Source organism: Trichogramma pretiosum, unplaced genomic scaffold, assembly GCF_000599845.2.
Source record: "Trichogramma pretiosum strain Unisexual culture from Peru unplaced genomic scaffold, Tpre_2.0 scaffold189, whole genome shotgun sequence".
Taxonomy (NCBI): Eukaryota; Metazoa; Arthropoda; class Insecta; order Hymenoptera; family Trichogrammatidae; genus Trichogramma; species Trichogramma pretiosum.
In genome coordinates, this window is record NW_019640857.1 from 17,883 (window position 1) to 38,801 (window position 20,919).

The window sequence follows — 20,919 nt, forward strand, 5'->3', positions numbered from 1 at the left end:
GTCGCAGAATGCATATATAACAGTGAAAACATTATATCGAATAGAGAAGCGACGGTTTAAGTAGGCTCCTTGCAGTATATGTGTATAGATGTCAGCGAACGCAGTGGTGATGGCGCTCATTTTGCGCGGGAGGGAGTCGTACATACACGAAAGCAGCAGTAGTGGAGTATAAGCGAGCCAACAGCAGCAGTAGCAGCAGCAGCAACAGCAGCGGAGGAGCAGCAGCAGCGGCAGCGACTAGGCATCCCTGCGGCTGATTCTTCCTCGCGGCGCGCGTCTAGTCGCCCCACGGCTTCCGGACCCTACGGACAACACGAGCCACGTTTTTTTGCATTCGGTGCGCGCTCCAAGACAGCCGAGCAGCACCCCCGAAAACGCAGAGCTTTATCGCAAGCACGTACGGGGACACACGGAGCAGCGATTGTTTCTTCCTTTCGTTTTTTGTCATGTAAAAAGTACTGCGCACCATTTTTACGTGGGGAAGATAATTTCTTTTCGCCTCTGTTATGGTGAGTCGATATTAAAACAAAAATGATTCTTTCCGATCGCGAGTGCGCTTCGACCGTTTATAGCCGTGATCGCGACTCGCTCGAAGGGAAAAATGTGCGCACGAGCTCGCTGACAATTTTCGAGAGAAAAAGTAAATACGAGCACGTTTCGGTATTCGTAAGATAGTACGCTTCGTTTACACGGTGAACTCGCTTGAACGACAATAACATGACCTGCACAACACTGTCATTTTTTTTAAATTGACTCCTGTTCAACGCAATATTTCTACATGTCTTCTTTCCTCATATTTTCGAGAATATCAAAGAAAATCTGCAAATTAACTTTGGCTTCAAAATTATTCCTCGAAAATTGCTGCAGTTTTATTAAACATAAACAGACAGAAATAGACATTCAAATTAGCAGTTCATCGCCTTTTTCAGGTACAAATTGCCTGTCACGCATAAAAAATTTAATAATGCTCTTTACTTTTGATTCAATTTTAGTTGGGGGAGAACAATAACTTTTGCTCGGCATCGTATGTTATGTACGACGGTTAAAACTTTTCTCTCAGTAAACTAAAGTTGTATTGGAAAAGTCATAAATTGTACTTATTATGGTGTACATTAAAATTAACTTCTCAAGGGAATAATGCAATATCGACCCCGTTTAATTTTGTATTTTCTGTTTTTTTCGCATGGAAAACAATTTCAAAGATATGTAATCATTCTTTTATAAAAGAACTCGTGAATGACAATTTGTTTTACATTGAATTGATTATGAATAACATGAATTTTCACAGTCGTTTCTTTTATGCCAGTTATTTTTACGCAACTGCAGATTTTTTACTACAGTCAAATGAATAAGAATAGGTGCTAGACTTTTACTCAGTAATTTTGTTAACGATAATTTTATTTGTTTATTCAAGTATAATTATAATTGGTTTGTATACTCGTCATCTTTTCGCGCTTAAATTCGATTTATACGTTTGTTTTGATTTGAAACATGTATGATGTGTTCATTGAAGCTATAAAGCTCGAAATTTTGTTTACCTGCTCGTCAGAAGCCAGTGAACAACGTTCGAGGGTAGATGTTTCATTGGAAATCCCGAGGTAAATATTGAAATACTAAAAGATTTTTAATATTCAACTCATGCAAAGAAAGTTTTGATTTCTTATACGCATTAAGCACGATCTGCGATCTTTTATCACATTTCCCGGTACTTATATAAATTTAGAGTAATTCGATTCTATTTAAAATTAACATTTTCAAACACGTTTAAGATTTAGAATAAATATTTTCGTAACAACTTTATCAGAATATAGCGCAACAAATTAAACGGTAACTGTAGCAAAGTATTTGACTGAGAACGAATAAAAAATTTTCATTATTATTTTATTGAAGGTTTGGAATGTAAATGTGTACATGTAAAGTTTAAATATTTCTGATTTAAAATTAAACAGTTTCAAAATCGTTGACGTGTAAAGGCAAAGTGTTTCATCGTCTTATGAGAATTTAAAACTTTCGAGCACAAGCGTTTCAATCCCGCCTGAAATACATTCGCAATTACGACTTAAAATTCTTTCACTCTAGGTTGATTAAAAATATAAAAATCGCGAATGAAGGATAGTTTGATGTTTAATTTTTAAATTGTCTACATTTAAAGTTTGTTCATATTAATTTTTCGATCCTCTCGGTAATTCTAATAAACTCGATTTGAAATAATAACCAAAGAATTTGGATTCGTATAGTTATTCGTATTAATTTTTTTAACGGTCTTGCTACATAGCATTCAATATAATTAAGTAAGTTACATTTTTACCCACTCGTGACGTTTTGTGAGCTAGGTAACGATATATGTTTTCCGTACGAAAAACGTCATTGTCATTTTCGCGTTGGTCCAATCTTTTAGAATAGATTATACACAGAGCTGGTATCAATATTATCTGCACGAAAGAATACGATCGATTGGACGCACTTGTTGCGTGAGCTTCACTCCTGAAAGCTCATGTGTAACACCTTTAACAGCAGCAGTTTTTCACACTCTCGCTCTCTCTCTTTCTCTCTTTCGCTTTTCCCTGCCTGCACTTCCGACGTACTTCCAGCGTATGAGCTTTTCCCCCCGAAAACGCGTAAAAGCTTAACTTTTTCCACTCCCTTGAATTATCAGAAAGTTATTTGAAAAGTTTCCTTTCGGAAGCTTAACTTGAGCGATACTTTACGCGGGTTTTTATTATAACTAGTTAACTTGATTAGACGGTCGTTTTATCATCTAACATTTTATTTTAAAAGTTCTAATGAACATATTTTTATGTCAGTAATGTTTTTAGTTATACACAAATTCTTAGACTTTTTTGCGAATCTTTTTTTAGAAATTTCACAGGAATATTGCTTACATTAAAGTAGAGCGTGGAAATGTTGTGTTCAATTTCACAGAAGTTACATAAGACTATTTTGAATTTTTACACAAAAATACGATAGCTAAAAATTGAAAATTTATTCACAGATAAACAAATATTAAATTGAACGTTTGCCCAGAGTTTTCTAGCTAAATTAAAATTTCAAATTTTACCTTTTGTCATCATTCAATAACAGTAAATACCTTGTCAGAGTACCATTTCTTGTTAAACATAAGCAATGCTTTGTGGATATCGGACAAAGATTATTTAATTATTGAAAGTATTTCTAAAAACCTTGGAAGAGTGACGGTTATGTAAAAATCATTCAGTGATTAAATTCATTGGCGCCAAAGCGCGCTAAATTTTGTTTCAATTTCACTATACGCCTTTACACTCTCTATCTGTCTAGCTTAGGATTCATAACTGTATTATTTCTTTTATTTGAGCAGAATAAATATGAAAATAACTGATAGCAAACAAAACTCTGTACGTCGCGGTTCTAATATCAGAGATCAATGGTAAATAAATAAAGAGTCCATGCGGCAGCCGTCGCGCCGCGTCGCTTACTCGAAAAGAAAATTCATCGTGTTTCGTGGAGACAATAATATTATGGTTTATTGAGATTATAGTATACGATTGTACATTGAATATTTACGTACGAACCAAACACACATACTCACAAATAATTTTATTGACGTGACATACATCGGATACATGATATCGGGCATTTAATTTAAAAAAGAGCGAGAATATCCATTTATAATTATTTGCTGATATATATTTGAAAAATAAATTGGACAGAAGTATCAAAGTTTTGCAAAAATTCACGGGTATTTTTTCATGAAAAACATATAGAAAAATCTATTTTATTTTTCAACAAATGAAGTATAGATTATTTAAATTTTCTTAAGTCTACGACCAATGAAATTTATTATTAAAACTTTCGCAAGTAATATTAAATGATCAGGAATAAAAGGCGTTTAATATTATTTTAATTTTGAGTTACTGCAAATCGTACTTCAAAAAGTAATTTAATAGATTGGTGGAAAAAAGTAAAAAGCGTATTGGAGCAGTCGTTCGCAGAATCCTATCGTAATTTATAAGCTGTATCTCATAACTTTTTTCTCGTAGCCTCTGGGAAATCTTATTGATCAATTCACGTTTTTCTATTAAAATTCATCCGGAGAAACGTTTTAACGTGAAAAATTTTGGTAAAAAATAATGCAAAGTGCACCTGTGGAAAGTAAAATTTTTTTTTATTCGAGCCATTGCGTATACACTTATCGTCAGGGACTTTGAGGATGACGCAGTTGCCCCCGTACAAACATACACAATGTGAATCTAGGACGCTTCAGCAGCAGCAGCAGCAGCAGCAGCAGCAGCAGTAGCAGCAGCAACCTTCTTGTAAAATATGCGGCGTATGCATGGTCTCAACAGGGACTCATTGGACGCTGCCCGCTGCTGCTTACGTTTTTTAAAATGTCCGTGTCCGTAATTATAATGACTACGCCTTTGTAATTATGTTGAAATTCGTTTTTTTACAAGCACGATCGAGAAGTTTCTATTTTTACAAGCTTGAAACCACAGGCCACAGCTAAAATCTCATTTTATAAATTTTAGCACAAGTTCTGTCACCGTATCACTTTACTTTAATTTTAATATTTTTCACAATAATTTTTAAAAAATTGTCCAATGGTAAAATTGCTAAAAGTGTATTTGAATATGTACTTATTCTTTCTTCTAGCCCCTTCAAATTATTAAAATATTTTGATTAATGATATTGTTTGGATTATATGTTTGAAATATTTCAATACTCAGCTTTGAAATACAATCGATCGTTGTTCAAAGAAGTTTAAATGAAATCAGAAAAAGAGAGATACTATCGCGAGCCGATTCATTAAGGGGGTAGTTATTTCGTTAGGGACCTAAGATTATATTCGGTGAAAAATTCGAATGAAATTTCTTCTTGTTCTTGGTGATTTTCAATTGATATAAGCCTGTTATGTTTCGAAATTGACTAAGCTTGCAATCTAATTTTTCCGTGGGTCTGTATCATATTTAACTTTACAAAACATACTTTTTAAAGTCTTGTCTGCTGAATTCAAGTTACGCGATGAATTGATTTTCTTACTTTATTCTTACTCTTACAAAGATGTCCCTGCGCGAATATGACGCCTGATGAATCAAATTTCTTGGCTTTAAAATAATATGCAACACCGACAGGTTCTATTTCAGTTCAAATTTAAGTGACTAAATCTATCAACCTTATTATTTTTCTTCGAAACTGTTCACGATGAAAAAATGTATCGTTATTAGATCGATTCAAAATGTTTTCGTTGACTCTTGCACAAAGATGTGTCTAAAATGCATTCATAGGTAGCATCTATACTTTTGTATTATGAATATACAGTGTGCACGTACAACTTGACACAGCAGCGCTTGAAGCAAAAGCAATAGAGACGCCTACGCTATGATTCGATGGTCTCCTTTTTCTCTTGATCCCTTTTCAGTCGTGAGTCTTTGATAAATTTAAAACGAATATTGTGTATTTGCCGTTTAGTTGTTTGCGGTGTGCAAGGATGCACGAAGATAATTGAGCGTTGCGCATTATTAGGAGGGTATTTTTCATTAACCTAGTTATAGATCCATCTCAATCGACTTTAATGAACGTACGTAGTGACGGGAATATTGCCAGTTCGTATACTACCGCCTTACTCTCACTCATATACGCTACGACGTCATTTTATCAATTAGATGCTCGTGCAGAATATGCTTTTCATACTATAAAATCAAAAAATAATACAAAATCTTGACGGCTGTGCGTAGAATTTATTTAAACATTTTTTTAAATTCTCTAATTCTTTTATTTTAAATTCTAATAGTTAATTGCATTTTAGAATTCTAAAGCAAAGTTTCAGATTTTTAATTAAGTAATTGTATCGAACGACAATCAAGTTTTTACTATAAAAATTATATTAAATTTAAAAAAAATTGCAAAAGAATTTCCAAAATAAATTTATACGAGAAAATTGAATAAATATGTTTAAAAGTGTTCATTTTTGGTATTTGATTAGATACAGTTTAGACATTTGCGATATTTGATTGTGTTCCGTTTACAATAATAAAAAGTTAAATCAAAAACTGATAACTGATCATTTTACAATCAGCAGAGATGTAAAATAAAATTACTTTTGAAATTTATCACATCTCTTTTTAATTAATCAAGCATTGAATGCAAATTCGAATGTGAGCTAGCGCACAACAACAGTTTTCATTTGTTTGTATTTGATAAATATTTTGGGTGAACAGAGAAAATTTTATTTTGTTTCATAAATTCGTGTGCTCGCTTAGCACATTTTTTTCCACGAACGAATAAAGCTGGCGTCACTCAACGGATGTCTACATTGACGAACATCCATAGCCCATCTATCATTTTTCTCCTCGCGAAAGCAATGAATTTTTTTGCCTCGCTCTCGTGAAAAATGTCACTTGTCCTTTATTCGACACAACAATCTATAAAGTTTCGCGGCAAGAGTACGCATCAATTCACGAAACGATTATACGGCTTTAAAGTCTTTTCATATTTTCTCCTATTCTATGTAATCACTGCGACTTTTATGTGATATACTCTCCATCTTCTCGGGGCGCCTCTCCCACGGGCGAACGTTAAATTTTGTCATCCTCGCAGATCAGAAGATCGCGCGAGATATTTCATCTCCGATTTTCCATTAAATCACTCGGCACTCGTGGTCGTATACGGTTTTCTTATCAGCTCATGGTCAAGAAATACATAATGCAATACTCTGTGTCGCTTCATTGTTACTTTTTGAATAAAATTCAATGTGTATCGGCGACACAGGCCATCTTCTATAATCTGCTATTATATTCTTATCTGCCAAAGTTCGCCAAGAAAAATTCGTATCTACACGTCCATTGTGCTATTACCAATATTTTATAGTTTGATTCAATGAGACTTTCATTACGGGCAACTTTTAAACTGGTAATTTAGATTGTAATCACGATAGTGCCGTAACGTATATCTCAGACATTAAATATATTATATGTGGCATCAAGCAAGAAAGGTACTTTCAATCTAGAATGGATTAGAGCGATCACTTACACTATCATCTCATACATTCGAATCTTGATTTCCCGTGTCTTTTCTTGGGCAAAAATATTAATTATCTAAATCGAAACGATGGAAAAAAGGTCCAAATCAGTGCTGCGATCGTTAATCGAATTCACTACGATCCGCGTTGCAATTCGTCGCGGCCCAACGTCATCAAACGGACGCACATAGTATGTAGTGTAGGGCTCGCGTCAGAGACTCGTCACTGCGTCGACGGCTAGAAAAGTTCGAGGATCGATGACGCGGCTGCGGCAAATTAGCGAAAAATGAATGATAGGCAATTCATTTCCAAGCAAGTCGGAGCAGCGTAATTAACGCTGAGGCTAAATTTAGCAAACGAGCGTCTTTTGTAATACATTACCGCTACTACGTCCGACTACAGTCCGACGTACTCCACTGATAAGCGTCGACTTAAATATTTTTTTAGGTATTATATATCGAGTCGCGCCCCTCGTCACGTATTGCTGACGCTCGTAAGTTCTCTCTTTAATTTTTTTTTTTTTTTTCACGTGTCCCTGTCATCGCCCACGCACGCACGTATTTGGCTCAGTTTTCTTTTTTCCGTATATAAATTCTAACGGCTCAAAGCTGCCTCCAGCGTTGCACATCGACGAGGGCGTCGCTCGTGCGGCGAACGCGAAATCCTGCCGTGTTTATACATTTACGCGTACGCGCGCGATACCTCGATGTAACTCGAGTTTTCCGCTTGTTACAGCTGCCTGCAGTGGCTGTAATTTACTTAGAGGAGATGTAGCGTTGAGCGCACAGCTCGACGAGGCACAGCAGCTGAAACGTATCCTCTTGTATATACGGGTAATTTATTTACTCGTCGCGGCAAGAGTCTCGCTTGCCATCGTTAACTGGAACAGTCGCGCGTTTAGCAATGCAGATGACTAGGTCGATGCCGAGCAGCTATCGTCCATGTATACATTGCAGCTCGCCTACTCGACTTGGAGCTGCACGTGCAGTATGCATTATAATCGAGTGGGGCGACGACGATCAGAAAAACAGCTGCTAACTGTAATGCGATTGTGTATTCGTGCGCCAGCCGAGAATACCTCGCCCACGCCGTATCGGAGAGCGACGCTGCGTACGATATATACTTACGTTAATTAACCGATCGTTAAGTCCGAGTAGCCGAAAGAGAGCGAGGAGCGCTGATTCCCCCGCAAACTTTGCCTGTGCTGGCCACGTTCGCCACGACGGCCTACGATTCTCGACGTACCCCGACTAGCGGCGGCAATTACAATATCACTGACGTCATAGCATGTGCTGCCTCTTCATCCTTGGCTTGTGTATCCTCTACTTTGGTTAATTTCGAGCCCTCGGAACAAATATATTGTACCATGCTAATGCGATCGAGCTTTTTCTCCGCTGCAAGTGGGTGTGTGTGAGTACGCAGCTTGCTTATGGGAGCTTGCGCCCGCCTCTGACCCACTGAACTTGCCTTACAAACTTAAGAGAGAGAGAGAGAGAGAGAGAATCAGCGTTGCATTTCAAATGTTCAATTAAAATTGCCGCATACTATTGATATTTCTTTCCCTCTTCTCCCTTCTGCAGCTTTGTGCAATTTATTCATTTTTCATTTTCCGCCCATAGCGTTCTCCACATTTTATAAATTCATACCGACGCCCCAGCTTTTGTTAGTAATAGGATCTTTCTCATAATATCGCGAGAATCCTTCTCGTTTACTAAAGAGTCACTCGTGAATAGCCAACTTAGTTATAATTTACTTCATTAAGCGTCGTGGTAAAAACACTTGCTTTTTGAAAGGTGTCCGAGATTGTTAATTTGATTGTTCTTGTTGTAAATTTTGAATAAGATTTCTTGACAAAAACTACATTTATGATTGTACGGACTTTTTATTAATCAAGTTTATGAGATTTTTTACCCCTTTTTGTTAATTATATATAATGTTAATTTAATAATAGATACAGATTCAAAAATATAACAAAATTTTTTTTACACTTTTTATTTCGAACATTATACGTTTCAGAAAAAAGCATCAAAATTGACCAGTTTATTTATTTATTTTCGAGATTCGTACATATTGAAAATAATACATATTTTATACTTCTTATGTTACGAGCGAGAGCGATCACTCGATTTCTTTTTTCGATTCCAATTTCTCGTTTCATTGACAATCTTTTTCTACGAAGGCTTAGCATAAATAAAAATAAAATTCAAACTTCAAGTATACGTATCATTGCAGATCATGTCATACAGAATAATTGGGCACGCTTCTCTCATAGAAAAAATAAATGGTATTTCTCTCTACTGTCAGATTACTAGTCTGAATAAAGAACCATATTATAATATGTCTAAACTGACAACTTTTTTCAAATTCAAGTACAGTAAAATATGATACTGAGTAGGTTGTTATACATCTTTTTTATCAGTTCTTATAAAATAGTATTTTTTATTGTCTTCAAATTTTCTAATTAAACTTTGAAATAAGCAGTTCAATTTTTACTTTCAAGTTATTTAACCAGTAAAATCTTTAACATTAAAGAGAAATGGCCAATCGTTGCCAATTATTTTATTAATTTTTTTGCGAAAAACTTTTAAAAGTATGAATATTCAAACATTGAAGCTTGGGGACCTACCAAAGATGTCATCTGCATGCATACTGCATACTTTTTCACTTTCCTCTTTTCGTATGCTCAACTTTCGATCTATTAGAATAAAAAAGTTGATTCAGAACAAAAGGGGTTTTCATTCTTCTTTAATATACGCGTAAACTCATGGAGATAATTTAGCATAAAATCCATCGACAAATATAATTGGGAAAGTTGAGGATGCTTCGGAAATATCATTATATCACGAGGTAAATAAAAGCTCTGCTTAAGGGAATAACCAAGTAACAGAGAAAATTGCAATTTTCAGTGAAATTTCTTCTGCGTGTTCTTTCAACAAACATTCGTATAATATTTCATAAAAGTATTCTTCAAGAATCTCATTAAACGCGTTTAAAAAATTGTTTATCCTGCCTTTTTAATGCGAGGAGCTTGATTCGCGACTGATATTACAAATACTTTCAATACCTGGCAAAATCGTGTATAACTCGAAGGTTGTGATATAAAAACATCATCGTTTACACGCGAAATCGTGATAATATGTTTCACGAGTTTCGGAAAACTAGGCCGGAGGAATTTTCCAGCCGGATTATTCGCGCTAGTGCGCAATCAGTTGCATTCAAGCTGTGCCCCAGTCGTGCTCTCGAAGATTAGCCCCGCTTCTCACCCCCAATATATTATATATACGTATTGTAGATACACAGACGGCACACACGAGCTCACTGGGAGAGATAAACTCCCAAGCATATGGATTGAATTTGGTATTTTTCGTAGGGCAAAGCTTACAAGCCGTTTTTTTTTTTTTTGTAAAAAAATAAAAGAGGCTTTATCGCGGCCGAGTAAAAATAACCCGTTGTATTTGTGTCAGTCGCAAAAGAGCTGGGAACGCGCTGAATTAACATTAGTGGCTCAAGCGCGACGCGTATTCACGGTTCAATATTTTTATTATAATGCTGATTGTCTGAAGAAGCAGTTGACTACGTCGGCGAAGCCACCCACGCGCGACCTGCTGCTAGATCGATGATGACGTTGCCATGTCGAGCTTGAACTATTCGAACGAACTATTTACACAAGGGGATGAAATTTTTCTCGCCAAAATTATCTGCAAGCCAGATGATGTGCATGAAATATTAGTTTCTATATGAAATGACCGTAGGCCCGACACGTGGATATCACCGTTTGACTCGACTGCCTATGTCTTTTCGGACGATCAATGCTATTTGTTTTCACTTTTATGTAATACATACGATCATGCGCCTCTTGCGCGAGTCAGCCGAATATTTCACGCCGATTGGTTGACTTTGAATACTTAAACCGCTAAGTGTACTCGCGCGAAATTCGCCGACGCGTAAATAAATAGCGATTAAATTGAAATAATTTCGAGCGCAGAGAAGTAATTTCGTCAATTTACGAACTCGGGTATAGGTATAATATACTGGCGCACTCTGTACTCTGCATGCGCGCCAAGTCGCATAATGCATTCATGTGTATACGGGCTCGCTGCATTGTTCAAGTGCTGCGAGTGTGCGATCAATTGCGCTTGAGCAGCTCGCACGTCTGTACATATATATGTATATAACAGCATTCAAAAGCGAGACGACCTGTTGTGAAATCACTGAAAAGCAAGTGCTGTCAGGTAAATTAAGCTCTGATTGTAATTGCTTTTTCTCAAGCTTTCTTCGCATTGCAGGCGGTGGTGTCGCTATCCGCCCCCGAGCGATTGTCACGACGATATAATATACTTCATGCGTAATTTGAAGAGAGGGATCGACTCGTCGCGGGATATCGTATACGCGAGTCAGCTACTTTTCCAATTCAACATTTTGTTTCAAGTTTTATGATGTAGTTCGCGTAAGAAAAGCAATTTTCCGAAAGCGCATTATTTTGACCCACGCATTAGAAAGCCATATATTTCTCGAGGGATGAAGTTATTATTAACTTTCTCGCTAAAGCCGCTGTGGATTTATGTGACGTTTGACGTTCTGAAAATTCTTGGCCAGCTAACCATTTCTAAACTTGCAATATATCTTTGTCTTTTGGCTTTTGGTTCTCCCGGTGAATCATGTCATTCCTAAAAAAATTACATTTCTCAATTTAAAAAAAATGCACCCAAAATCTTCGATACTCTAATTTTCACTACAATTTTTTAACAAATAAATTAGAGCCGCATTTATTAAGTGATTTATAAATTAAAACCAGTTTAATAAACTTTCTCAAACTTTTCATATTTTCATTTTCAACTTAATTATTTCGTGCTATAAAGTAGGGTTTTTGTTTCAATGACCTAGCTTTATAAAGTGTTAAACTTTTCTCAAACTCAACCTTATCTGTTAATTACCGCTTTGAAAAATTTGACTACTTCATTAATATGTTAACCAATTTTTATTTAATTTTGCGTATCCGTTTTTCACTTTTGATGTAATCTCTGTAATAATTTAACACACAAGCATCAACTACGTTAAAAATTCACGTATAAAATTAACTAATTTATACTTCTAATAGTGAGAGTCAAAATTAATTACAATTGAGCCCTCATGCATCATTACGCGCTTAACTACATAATTTTACCTAAAAATACGTATACAAATGATAAGGCAACGGCATTATTCAACCCACATCAAATTGAGTTTACGCTCAACGCCAATTGTGTGCCTGTTTCCTTGATGACCCTCGTTAACCAAGTATTGTTTCAAAATCGTGTGTTAATGAAGAGCCGGACATAAATTTTACGTGACGACGTTTGCGTAGTTTTATGTTTTAAAAACACAAAAGCTTTATTAAGTACACATTTTTATTGCTATAAAAATAAATGATTCAAAACAATACTTTCTGTGTAAAAACGAAAAAGGAAGTAAATTACCGTGAACATTAAATATTGATAATGAATTTCTCTGCATTAAATGCGTGGAATTTAATTAATTAGATGAATGACAAACAAATAATATAACAAGCATTGACTTGACTCTGTGCATGTCGTTTAAAGTTTAAATAAAGTTTTTTATTTGTTGGTTCTCTTTTAAAATTCAGCGGGAAAAACATTTTTTCCGTGCTACGTGAAATTTCAGAGCTTTTTTCTCACCATTATTAAAAACATTATATTCGAGAATTTTTTACCGCTAGCCTCCGCTGATGTTCAGGCAAATTTAAACTATCTTAATAATATGAAAGATGATTTTCTCAACGTCAGTCATTGAAATATTTTAGTAGCAAAGTGGAGTTTATTTCGTGAATTAATATTTTATAGAGTCAAACGAAAAAAATTCTAATGCAAAACACTCTTCTTGATGTGCGAATTTTCATTGAATGAATAAGTAAAGTAATAATTAAATAATTTCGGTGTGTCTGTGAGAAATGTTTAACAAGTGTAAAACGTATCGCAATAATGACTTCTCACATAGTTTTCGATCGATCAAACTCTAGCTCAAACGGTTAATAAGTTTCGATGAATAAAAGCTAAAGCGTGCATCAATCTAGTTAATAACAAAGCTCAGTCACCAAGTATCTGAATATTCATACACATGTGCCTACAGAAAGTTAGGGAGCCAATTAAAAAGTTGCGCGAACTCACCTACACTCTGGGAAAAGCCAAGGGTCAAACAAATCTCAATTACTACTTAACTCGCTTTCATTCACGAATCGGACAGTTATATATATGTTTTACTATAAGCGCTTTAATTAAGCTTCTGCGTAGAGGGTAAAGTAAATATACGAGTAAAAGCGGCAGAAAGCGACGCGCAATATTTTCATCGAGTTTCAAGCTTGGGCAGCCGGAAAAATTTTCGACAAATACTCGTCCAAATGGCCGAGTTAATTCAACCGAAGAATATTAACGAAAGCTCGTTAATCATACGCCTGTGTAAATGATCAGTTGACGATTCTAAACGTCGTCACAGAAACGATTTTCGATTACTTCCTTTTACTTAATATAAAATTATTAGCCGAAACAACTAGTGATATACAAATAAAAACGAATATTCGCACAAATAATATTTGCAAAATACTTTTATAGTTTACATATTACACAGCCATATAACGTGGTAAATAAGCTTATACTAGACTAATAATCCCGAAACAAACATTTTTTAGACAAAAGAGAAATTTGTTTATAAAATTTCTCTTTTCGTTTTTTACAAGATGACGTGTAACGTTACATCGTGTAATTGAAATTCGTTTCAAATTCCCCATAAATTACAAAGAGGCGATCGATAATTTTCAAACAACGAATTATTCGTTCATATACCACATGAATGTGTGCCATTTCATGAATTTTGAATTTTTGCATATTCTTGTAACGATCGAAATCATTAAAATTTACTAGTGATGCGCAAAATGCAACAACATAAAACATTTTATAAAATGATTCTTCATCTATTAAGTTTTAATAAACATATATTTTGTTTCTTTCAGTGATATTGGACCTTACGTATAATCATTCGTTACTCCATACATATCTCCAACATATCAACTGCTCAAGTTAATAAAACAATATCATCATCATTTTGACTGGGATTTTGAGCTACAATCATCGGTATGTTTTTGTTATTTTAAGTTATTTAATATTTACTCAGGAGTCACGAGCCATTAGTGGTTATCGGAAATTCTCCCGATCTTCCTTGAGATAGCGAAAAAGCCACAAGCGACGTATGCAAGCCCGTACTATATAAAAAAGAATATTATCACGCGTGATATTTTTACGAAACGCGTCAACCCACTTCATTAATATATGACGTAAGTGCTTTATTCTCGCTCGATGTATGCTTAAACGAAGCTTTTGCTGTGAGTTTCGCGCACGTGGATAAAGCACGACTGACTCAAGTACATAATCCAACGAACTGACGCTATCAAGAGCTTTAATACGCTACTTGCAATATAACGACTTGAAACAAAGCGTTAACATAAGAAAACATACGTACATAAGGACTTATGGGGTTTTCCTTCAAAACGCGCTAGTTTAAATGACGATTACGGTTTAATGCAATTCCTTAATGCACTTTTTTTACTTGAATTTTTAACCGAAAAGAAAATAAAAATAATGCGGAGTAAGTGCCAAAAGTTACTTTGATATTTTACAATTTTGTAGCTTTTTGTGTATCTACAATCAATAATGGTTTTAAATTTATAATATTCAATTTATTGCATATTAATATAATCAGAATTTAAGTTCAGACATTTGTGAACTTCATTCTTTTTTATTAACTAAATAGCTTCAAATCATCTTACATAATTTTGTGTGTTAATTTATGATTGTTTCTCAAATATTTTTCTCGGACAAAAAATCAACTAAAACTTGTTTGCTTGAAAAAAAAAGGATAAATGTCATATGGATAATAAATTTTTATAAGGCTACATTTGACCAACTATTTCTCTGTACATAATTATAACATATTGTTACAATTATGTATAAATTGTTGAATAATACATGAAATTTAAGTAGATATATCGTCTGAAAATATTAAATTGAATTCAGATGAATTATTTTTCGAGAATCTGGGGAATCAGAGGCAAAAAATGATAAAAAAATTCATAAAAAAGGTGTTTCATGGGTCAGAAAAATGAAATTGCGATCCATAAAAAGACCATCGCCGCCGCCGCTGCCGCCGCCGCCGCCGCTTGTCTGCTGCTCTAACCGTTACAGGTGGTGAGGCGGACGGCGCGCAGTGTGCTTTTCGGTATTGAAAGTAAACGTCATCTCACTCATCGGTTATTCATAATTTAACAATTTTAACACAAAAATCATAGAAAAAATTGTACATTTTTGTGCTTTCACAGCAAAATTTGAACAAATAAATAATTCTTCTCATTTTATATTTTCGAATTTATCTTCTTCAATATTAAAGTTAGTCTAAATACCGTGAGAATATAAAATTGATATCGTTGATATTCAGATCTTGATGAATGATTCTAAAGTCAGTTTCTTAATTCTTTGTGAAGCATCAAGTACTTTTTTACCTAATTTGAATTGATTATAAGGAGAAGTCATGTTTTAAATGAACTCAATAATCAAACTAAAAAATTATACCAACAGCTATTAGCAGGAATAAAAAAATAACTACCGTAACTTTTTTGTATTCTTTTCTCCTGATGAATTTGAAGAATGAATCCATTTTCATTGCTAAAAAAAACAGCGAATACGAGCGACGAAGCCGTCTATAATTCAGCAAATGCACTTAAACTTTCAGAGGATGCACACAGTGACGTTATGGACGAGCCTTGTTCTGGCATGCACAATTACTTATCCACTTATCGCCGTCTGCGAGTACGTCGGATCTCTTCCTCCAGAGCATCGGGATGACGCCGAGGCGTTACATCTGCAAGAGCTTCGTCGGCAGTATCTGCAGTTGCAGAAACAGCAGCAGGAAGACCCCGAGGCGCAACATCTCCAAGAGGTTCATCATCAGTATCTGCAGCTGCAGAAGCAGCAGCAGCAGCAGCAGCAGCAGCAGCATGAAGACGCCGAGTCGTTACATCTCGAAGAAGCTCATCGTGAGTATCTGCAGCTGCAGAAACAGCAGCAACAGCAGCAGCAACAGCAGCAGCAGCAACAGGAGCAGCTACAGTCGCAGACGAATCAAGCTCAATCGCACGAGCAGGACAACTATCATAGCAATGGAGAGAAGAGAGCCGCGACCGTGGCAGAGCCTACGTGCGAGGAACTGCGCGCCATGTGGCGTTACAGCAAGCGACAGAGCAGGGCCGTCGAGGGTTCCAACGAGCTGCCGCTCTACAAGGATCCTTTCAACTACAACATCTGGGAGGCGGACAACGCCAGACTGAGATCTTCCACCGGATACCAAGGTCGGCTTTTACGCGGCTATATTTTTCGCCATCCCCGCGTCGATTTGGCTGCAATTTGAAATATTTCGATTGGTAATTGCAGACGAGTACCAGGGAACGCCTCGCAGCCGAGGGGCTGGTGGTATGCCAGTTTACGGAAAGCTCGTGCACAAGGCCCCGGCCGGCAGTAGACTTCGCAACGGAATGCCCCACAAGGCCTTCGAGGAGCTTAGCAGTTACTACGGTACGGTGTCGCGTCACGCCCCGGCCGCCTCTCCGGCTGGCGGCAAAGGTCGCATGTTCCGTCACGGTGCCAGTGGTTCCGCGCCCCAAGCTGGCAAGTTCAACGAGCTCAAGCAGTACGTCATTTCGGAACGCGCTCAAGATCTCGAGGTACGTGTAACTCATCGTTTTTACTTGATGATCGATCGACGCCTCGTAACACACAAGAGAGAGTACTTTTTCGGCAGGCTACCCTCTGCATTGCCGAGGCTTACTCTTTCTCCGTTCAGATGTTTGCAGGCTTTCCTTTTCTAAAATATTGTATAAATTTTGTATTTTTTACAAAATTTATAACTATCCATCCACTTGATTTTTGTTATGAAGAAAAAATTGGTAATCAAAATTCTCTGCATATGCGATGCTTTGCCGTGTTTGTGAAATTATACATTTTTTATTATACAATCGTACATTTCCTTGCTCGTGAAATTTATAATTTCATGAACATCGCAGAGCATTCCGTACGAGGCAGTGTTGATTTTTTCCGAGTGTAATTATTTCTGGGACCAAAATTTGTTTGAATACTGACTATCTTCCAATCCTTTAATATAATTGTCTATCAGGAAATACTTTATATTTATTCAATGAGCAGGAAAATTAGTGAATAGAAACAAAACTTTCAAGAAACAACTACAGAACCCTTCATTTAAAACATTTTACTTGATACAGAAAATTTTACCATCCTTGATCATCCTCAGATAAGAACTTAGTGGTGTCATAAATAGTCGGGATATTTTAAAATTTTCGGTACGATTATCGCTACCAAAATAAAGTCAACATATAAAGCGCACGAAGTCGCATTAAAATGTGTAAAAAGCCACTGGCATGACATACTTTTAACGCGCTACGATCAAACGTATAAATTTCTTTCGTTATTTGGTTATGGAGCGCTTAAGCGCCTTTTTCGCTGCTTCAAATCGGCAGTGCAGAGCACGTAAAAATACCTTGGACGCTTCGTCGCAATTATTTGTCGCGCGCGCTCGTTCAGCGACGAAGCAATTTCACGCTTTGACAAGCAACTATAACGAGTGTGAATTTTTTATGAAAATAAAGTCGTTTTCGAGATACTCGGGCGGTACAATGCTTCACTCGGCACCCTTCGCGAGGCAGGACGCGCGCGATCGCTCTCTTGTGAAATCGCCCCGAATAATACGGCTGACTGCTGCGGCGACCGAGTCCCTACGCCCACGCGCGCAAAAAATGTGAGCCAAGCCAAGTCGCCGAGTGGCTTTGTTTACTATAGCGCCGACCGAAACGCGCTAGAGTCGAGCTTGACCGACAAAAAATTCATCTCCGTGGGTTTAAAATGTAACTTATATTGAAAAAAATCTGCGCGCGGTATATCGAGCCAGATTGAAGCGTCGAGCGAAAAGTCATCGCGAAAAGGCTTCCGTTGATTCATTGAGAGTCGAGAGTTTAGATCCGCGTATAATGCATTGGCTCGCAAAAATCTGTCCGAAAAAGGGGCCACGTAGCAGCATATATATATTATATAAAATACGTGTGGCGGAGTAGACGCTCTGTGATAGTATATAAACTTTGTACGCGGCGGCGGACGTGTCAGTTGAGAGGGAGGGTGGCTATACGATGACGTCAATCGATGCGCGCCTGCAACGGGTCGCAAAGCACCGGAATGAATCTTATTTCTTTTGCGCCGTTTTTGACTTTACTCTTTTTCGTTTGCCGAGGAACATGCGACTGCCCGAGCTCCGCAGCTATTCGTTATCGAGGCCTCAATTTAATTGCGACGAATCTTCTGGCTAAAATTTAAAACTTATACTCTGACTTGAGCCACGAATTTTTTTTAAAAACTTTTTTTTTGTTACTTAAGAAAATAAAAGGAAATGATGCATCCCAAAGAGAAAAACGGAGTCCGGATAATGCGCGTGCTAAAGTTGAATTGACCATGGAACAACAGCTCCTTAAATTAGACGAAGCTATTAATCAAAGTCTAAAAAAAGAACTGATATTAGAACCTTCACTGTTCCATAATGGGGAACCAACTGTACTTACTGACGAAGAGTTCCTTAAAAATGAAGCTAAACACAGAGCTCTTTTTGAATTTCAAGATTTTCTCGTCAGAGAGTACCCTACGTTATTTGATGAAGCGACCGCAAAAAGACTTCGACACCATATTGAAACTGGAAAATTGCAACCATTGATTCAATACCCCAAATTACGAACTCTGAATCATGAACAAGGCTCATCGCTAGACCCCATTGAGCAAGAACAAGTAAATTATTTACTGCCTTAAATTTACACTTTTTTTAAAAACTATTTTTTTTTTTTTTTTTACTAAAGGAATGGGTCAACGTAAGAACAAAAAGGGTAAAAAAAAGTCTGGATAATGAAATTGAAGAGCAACTAAATTTTGAACCTAAAAAATTACATACATTAACTGCACTCTATGGAGGGGATGGTCAAGTAAATTATTCACCAAAAGCCCGATCATTAACGTTAAAAGATGCTCCTTTTTATGAAACGGTCCAATTTCAAGATCCTGCCCAAAAATGGTCTTCGCCGATCGGCAATCACTTAGACTTACAAACCCAGTAGAATAGCCTAGTTTTAGTCAGACAAGTTCATAGGATGCCTTTTAAACAAATTTTTAAACAGAATCAGCGGAGAGCGGAGGAAATGGCATCGCGTGCAGCCGTCTTCAAAGAAATAGACAATCGACGACAGAGTGGCGATCAATCTTCGGATTCGCGGAATACCAATTTTCTCAGCGCACTGCAAGCTTACGAAGATCCAAAAGCTTACGATGCAAAATTTGCTCCAGAATCCGACGATTTCGATCAGTCTGTTGTGGTAAGTTACTCTCTTTCTCTCCCTTTTCTTTTTTAATAGTAAGATTAAATGTATATTTAATCTTCTTTTAATCTGTTCTTCAATTCCTTTTGATGCAATTTGAACGCCACTTGAAAGCTTCAAATTTCGTATTTTATTTTAAAAACTTGATCCCTACTTTAAAAGAGGTATTATCTATTTGTCTGTTATAGAAAGCGAATCGATATCGACGGGAGTTTGCTTTGCGTTAAACGATACAGTTCATCAAACGCCTGGCCGTCAATACATCACCGATGCGATTTTTTCTGTTTTTACGCTGTGTTTCTGCATCACTGGATACATTCTGACACGGGCAAACGGGGGGCATGTTCATTTTACTTATTCGATTTCATATGAGTACAGCTGCCGCTGTAAGTAATTATACTTAATGTATCACTACGATTGTTGGCGAATGAAGAGCTATAGGCATACGTTAGTTAGTTAACTTGACAATAACTCAATGGGTGATTTTTTTGTTTGCCTGTAAGTCGAATCATTCTGCCTGCTTAAAAACTACGCGTATAAGCGAAGTAAATACTCAATTTTTTGTTATATAAAATTTGTTATTCAGCTATATATTATATATTATTTATTAATTCATAATTAATATGTATATAATATAATGTAAAGTTAATTATTTATAAATAATATCATTTACTACCAACTATTAATATGTAGTTATAATAATATTATAGCTATATATTACGTTATTAAACTACGGGATATTTTCAACCATAAAGTCTAGTATGAATTAAATTTTCAATAAATTGATTTCAATTTTGAATGAAAAATTCAATTCATATGCATTCGAATTGATAATAACTGATAATGGCACTGACAATAATGTAATAAGTTCATATTTTATACACGTTCAACTTCCCCGTAGTTGGCAATGTGTAGACAAATCACGTATAAATTATTACGAAATAATTTATGAAGATGTAAAAGAATTTTTAAATTTGAAAATGAGTATAATATTGTTCGCTGGTAGAATTTAAATCTTTCTTATTCTAGGTAATAATAATTAATGTAACATTGTGCTAACTTAATAAAACATTGACAATAACTTGTGCACGAGACTTGTCTGAATATACTATAAATATTATATATTGTGTATTATGTACATTATAAATAGAAATATGAACGAGGCGAAATTCACCTACAATAAATTTTTTGACAATATAAATAAATCTTATCGATCGACTTTTTTAATTTTAATTCTTCAAAAAAAAATTAACGAAAACAATCAATTATTTCATTGCTTTCAAATGCCACTGGGAAATTACTCGACATGATCCAAATAATGAGATTTACAAAGCCACGCGATTTGATTCTATTATTCAAATCTCTTCTGCATGAATGTGTATGATGATATATGTACGCGTGACATTATGTTGGTGTCAGACAATCTTACAATAACCCTTAATAATATAGGATAACGCTCTCG

At 36.0% G+C, this 20,919-nt stretch overlaps 1 protein-coding gene across 1 annotated transcript; it reads left to right on the plus strand.

Annotated features, from left to right (window-relative positions):
- The first annotated feature begins 1,490 nt into the window (after window positions 1-1,490).
- On the plus strand, window positions 1,491-20,663 carry LOC106659251 (eukaryotic peptide chain release factor GTP-binding subunit). The gene is made up of 7 exons (XM_014381684.2): window positions 1,491-1,598; window positions 13,998-14,118; window positions 15,770-16,385; window positions 16,468-16,757; window positions 18,475-18,876; window positions 18,945-19,454; window positions 19,646-20,663. The coding sequence occupies exons 3-6, from the start codon at window positions 15,773-15,775 to the stop codon at window positions 19,197-19,199; spliced, it is 1,560 nt and encodes a 519-aa protein (XP_014237170.1). The 5' UTR covers window positions 1,491-1,598; window positions 13,998-14,118; window positions 15,770-15,772; the 3' UTR covers window positions 19,200-19,454; window positions 19,646-20,663.
- The last annotated feature ends 256 nt before the right edge of the window (window positions 20,664-20,919 follow it).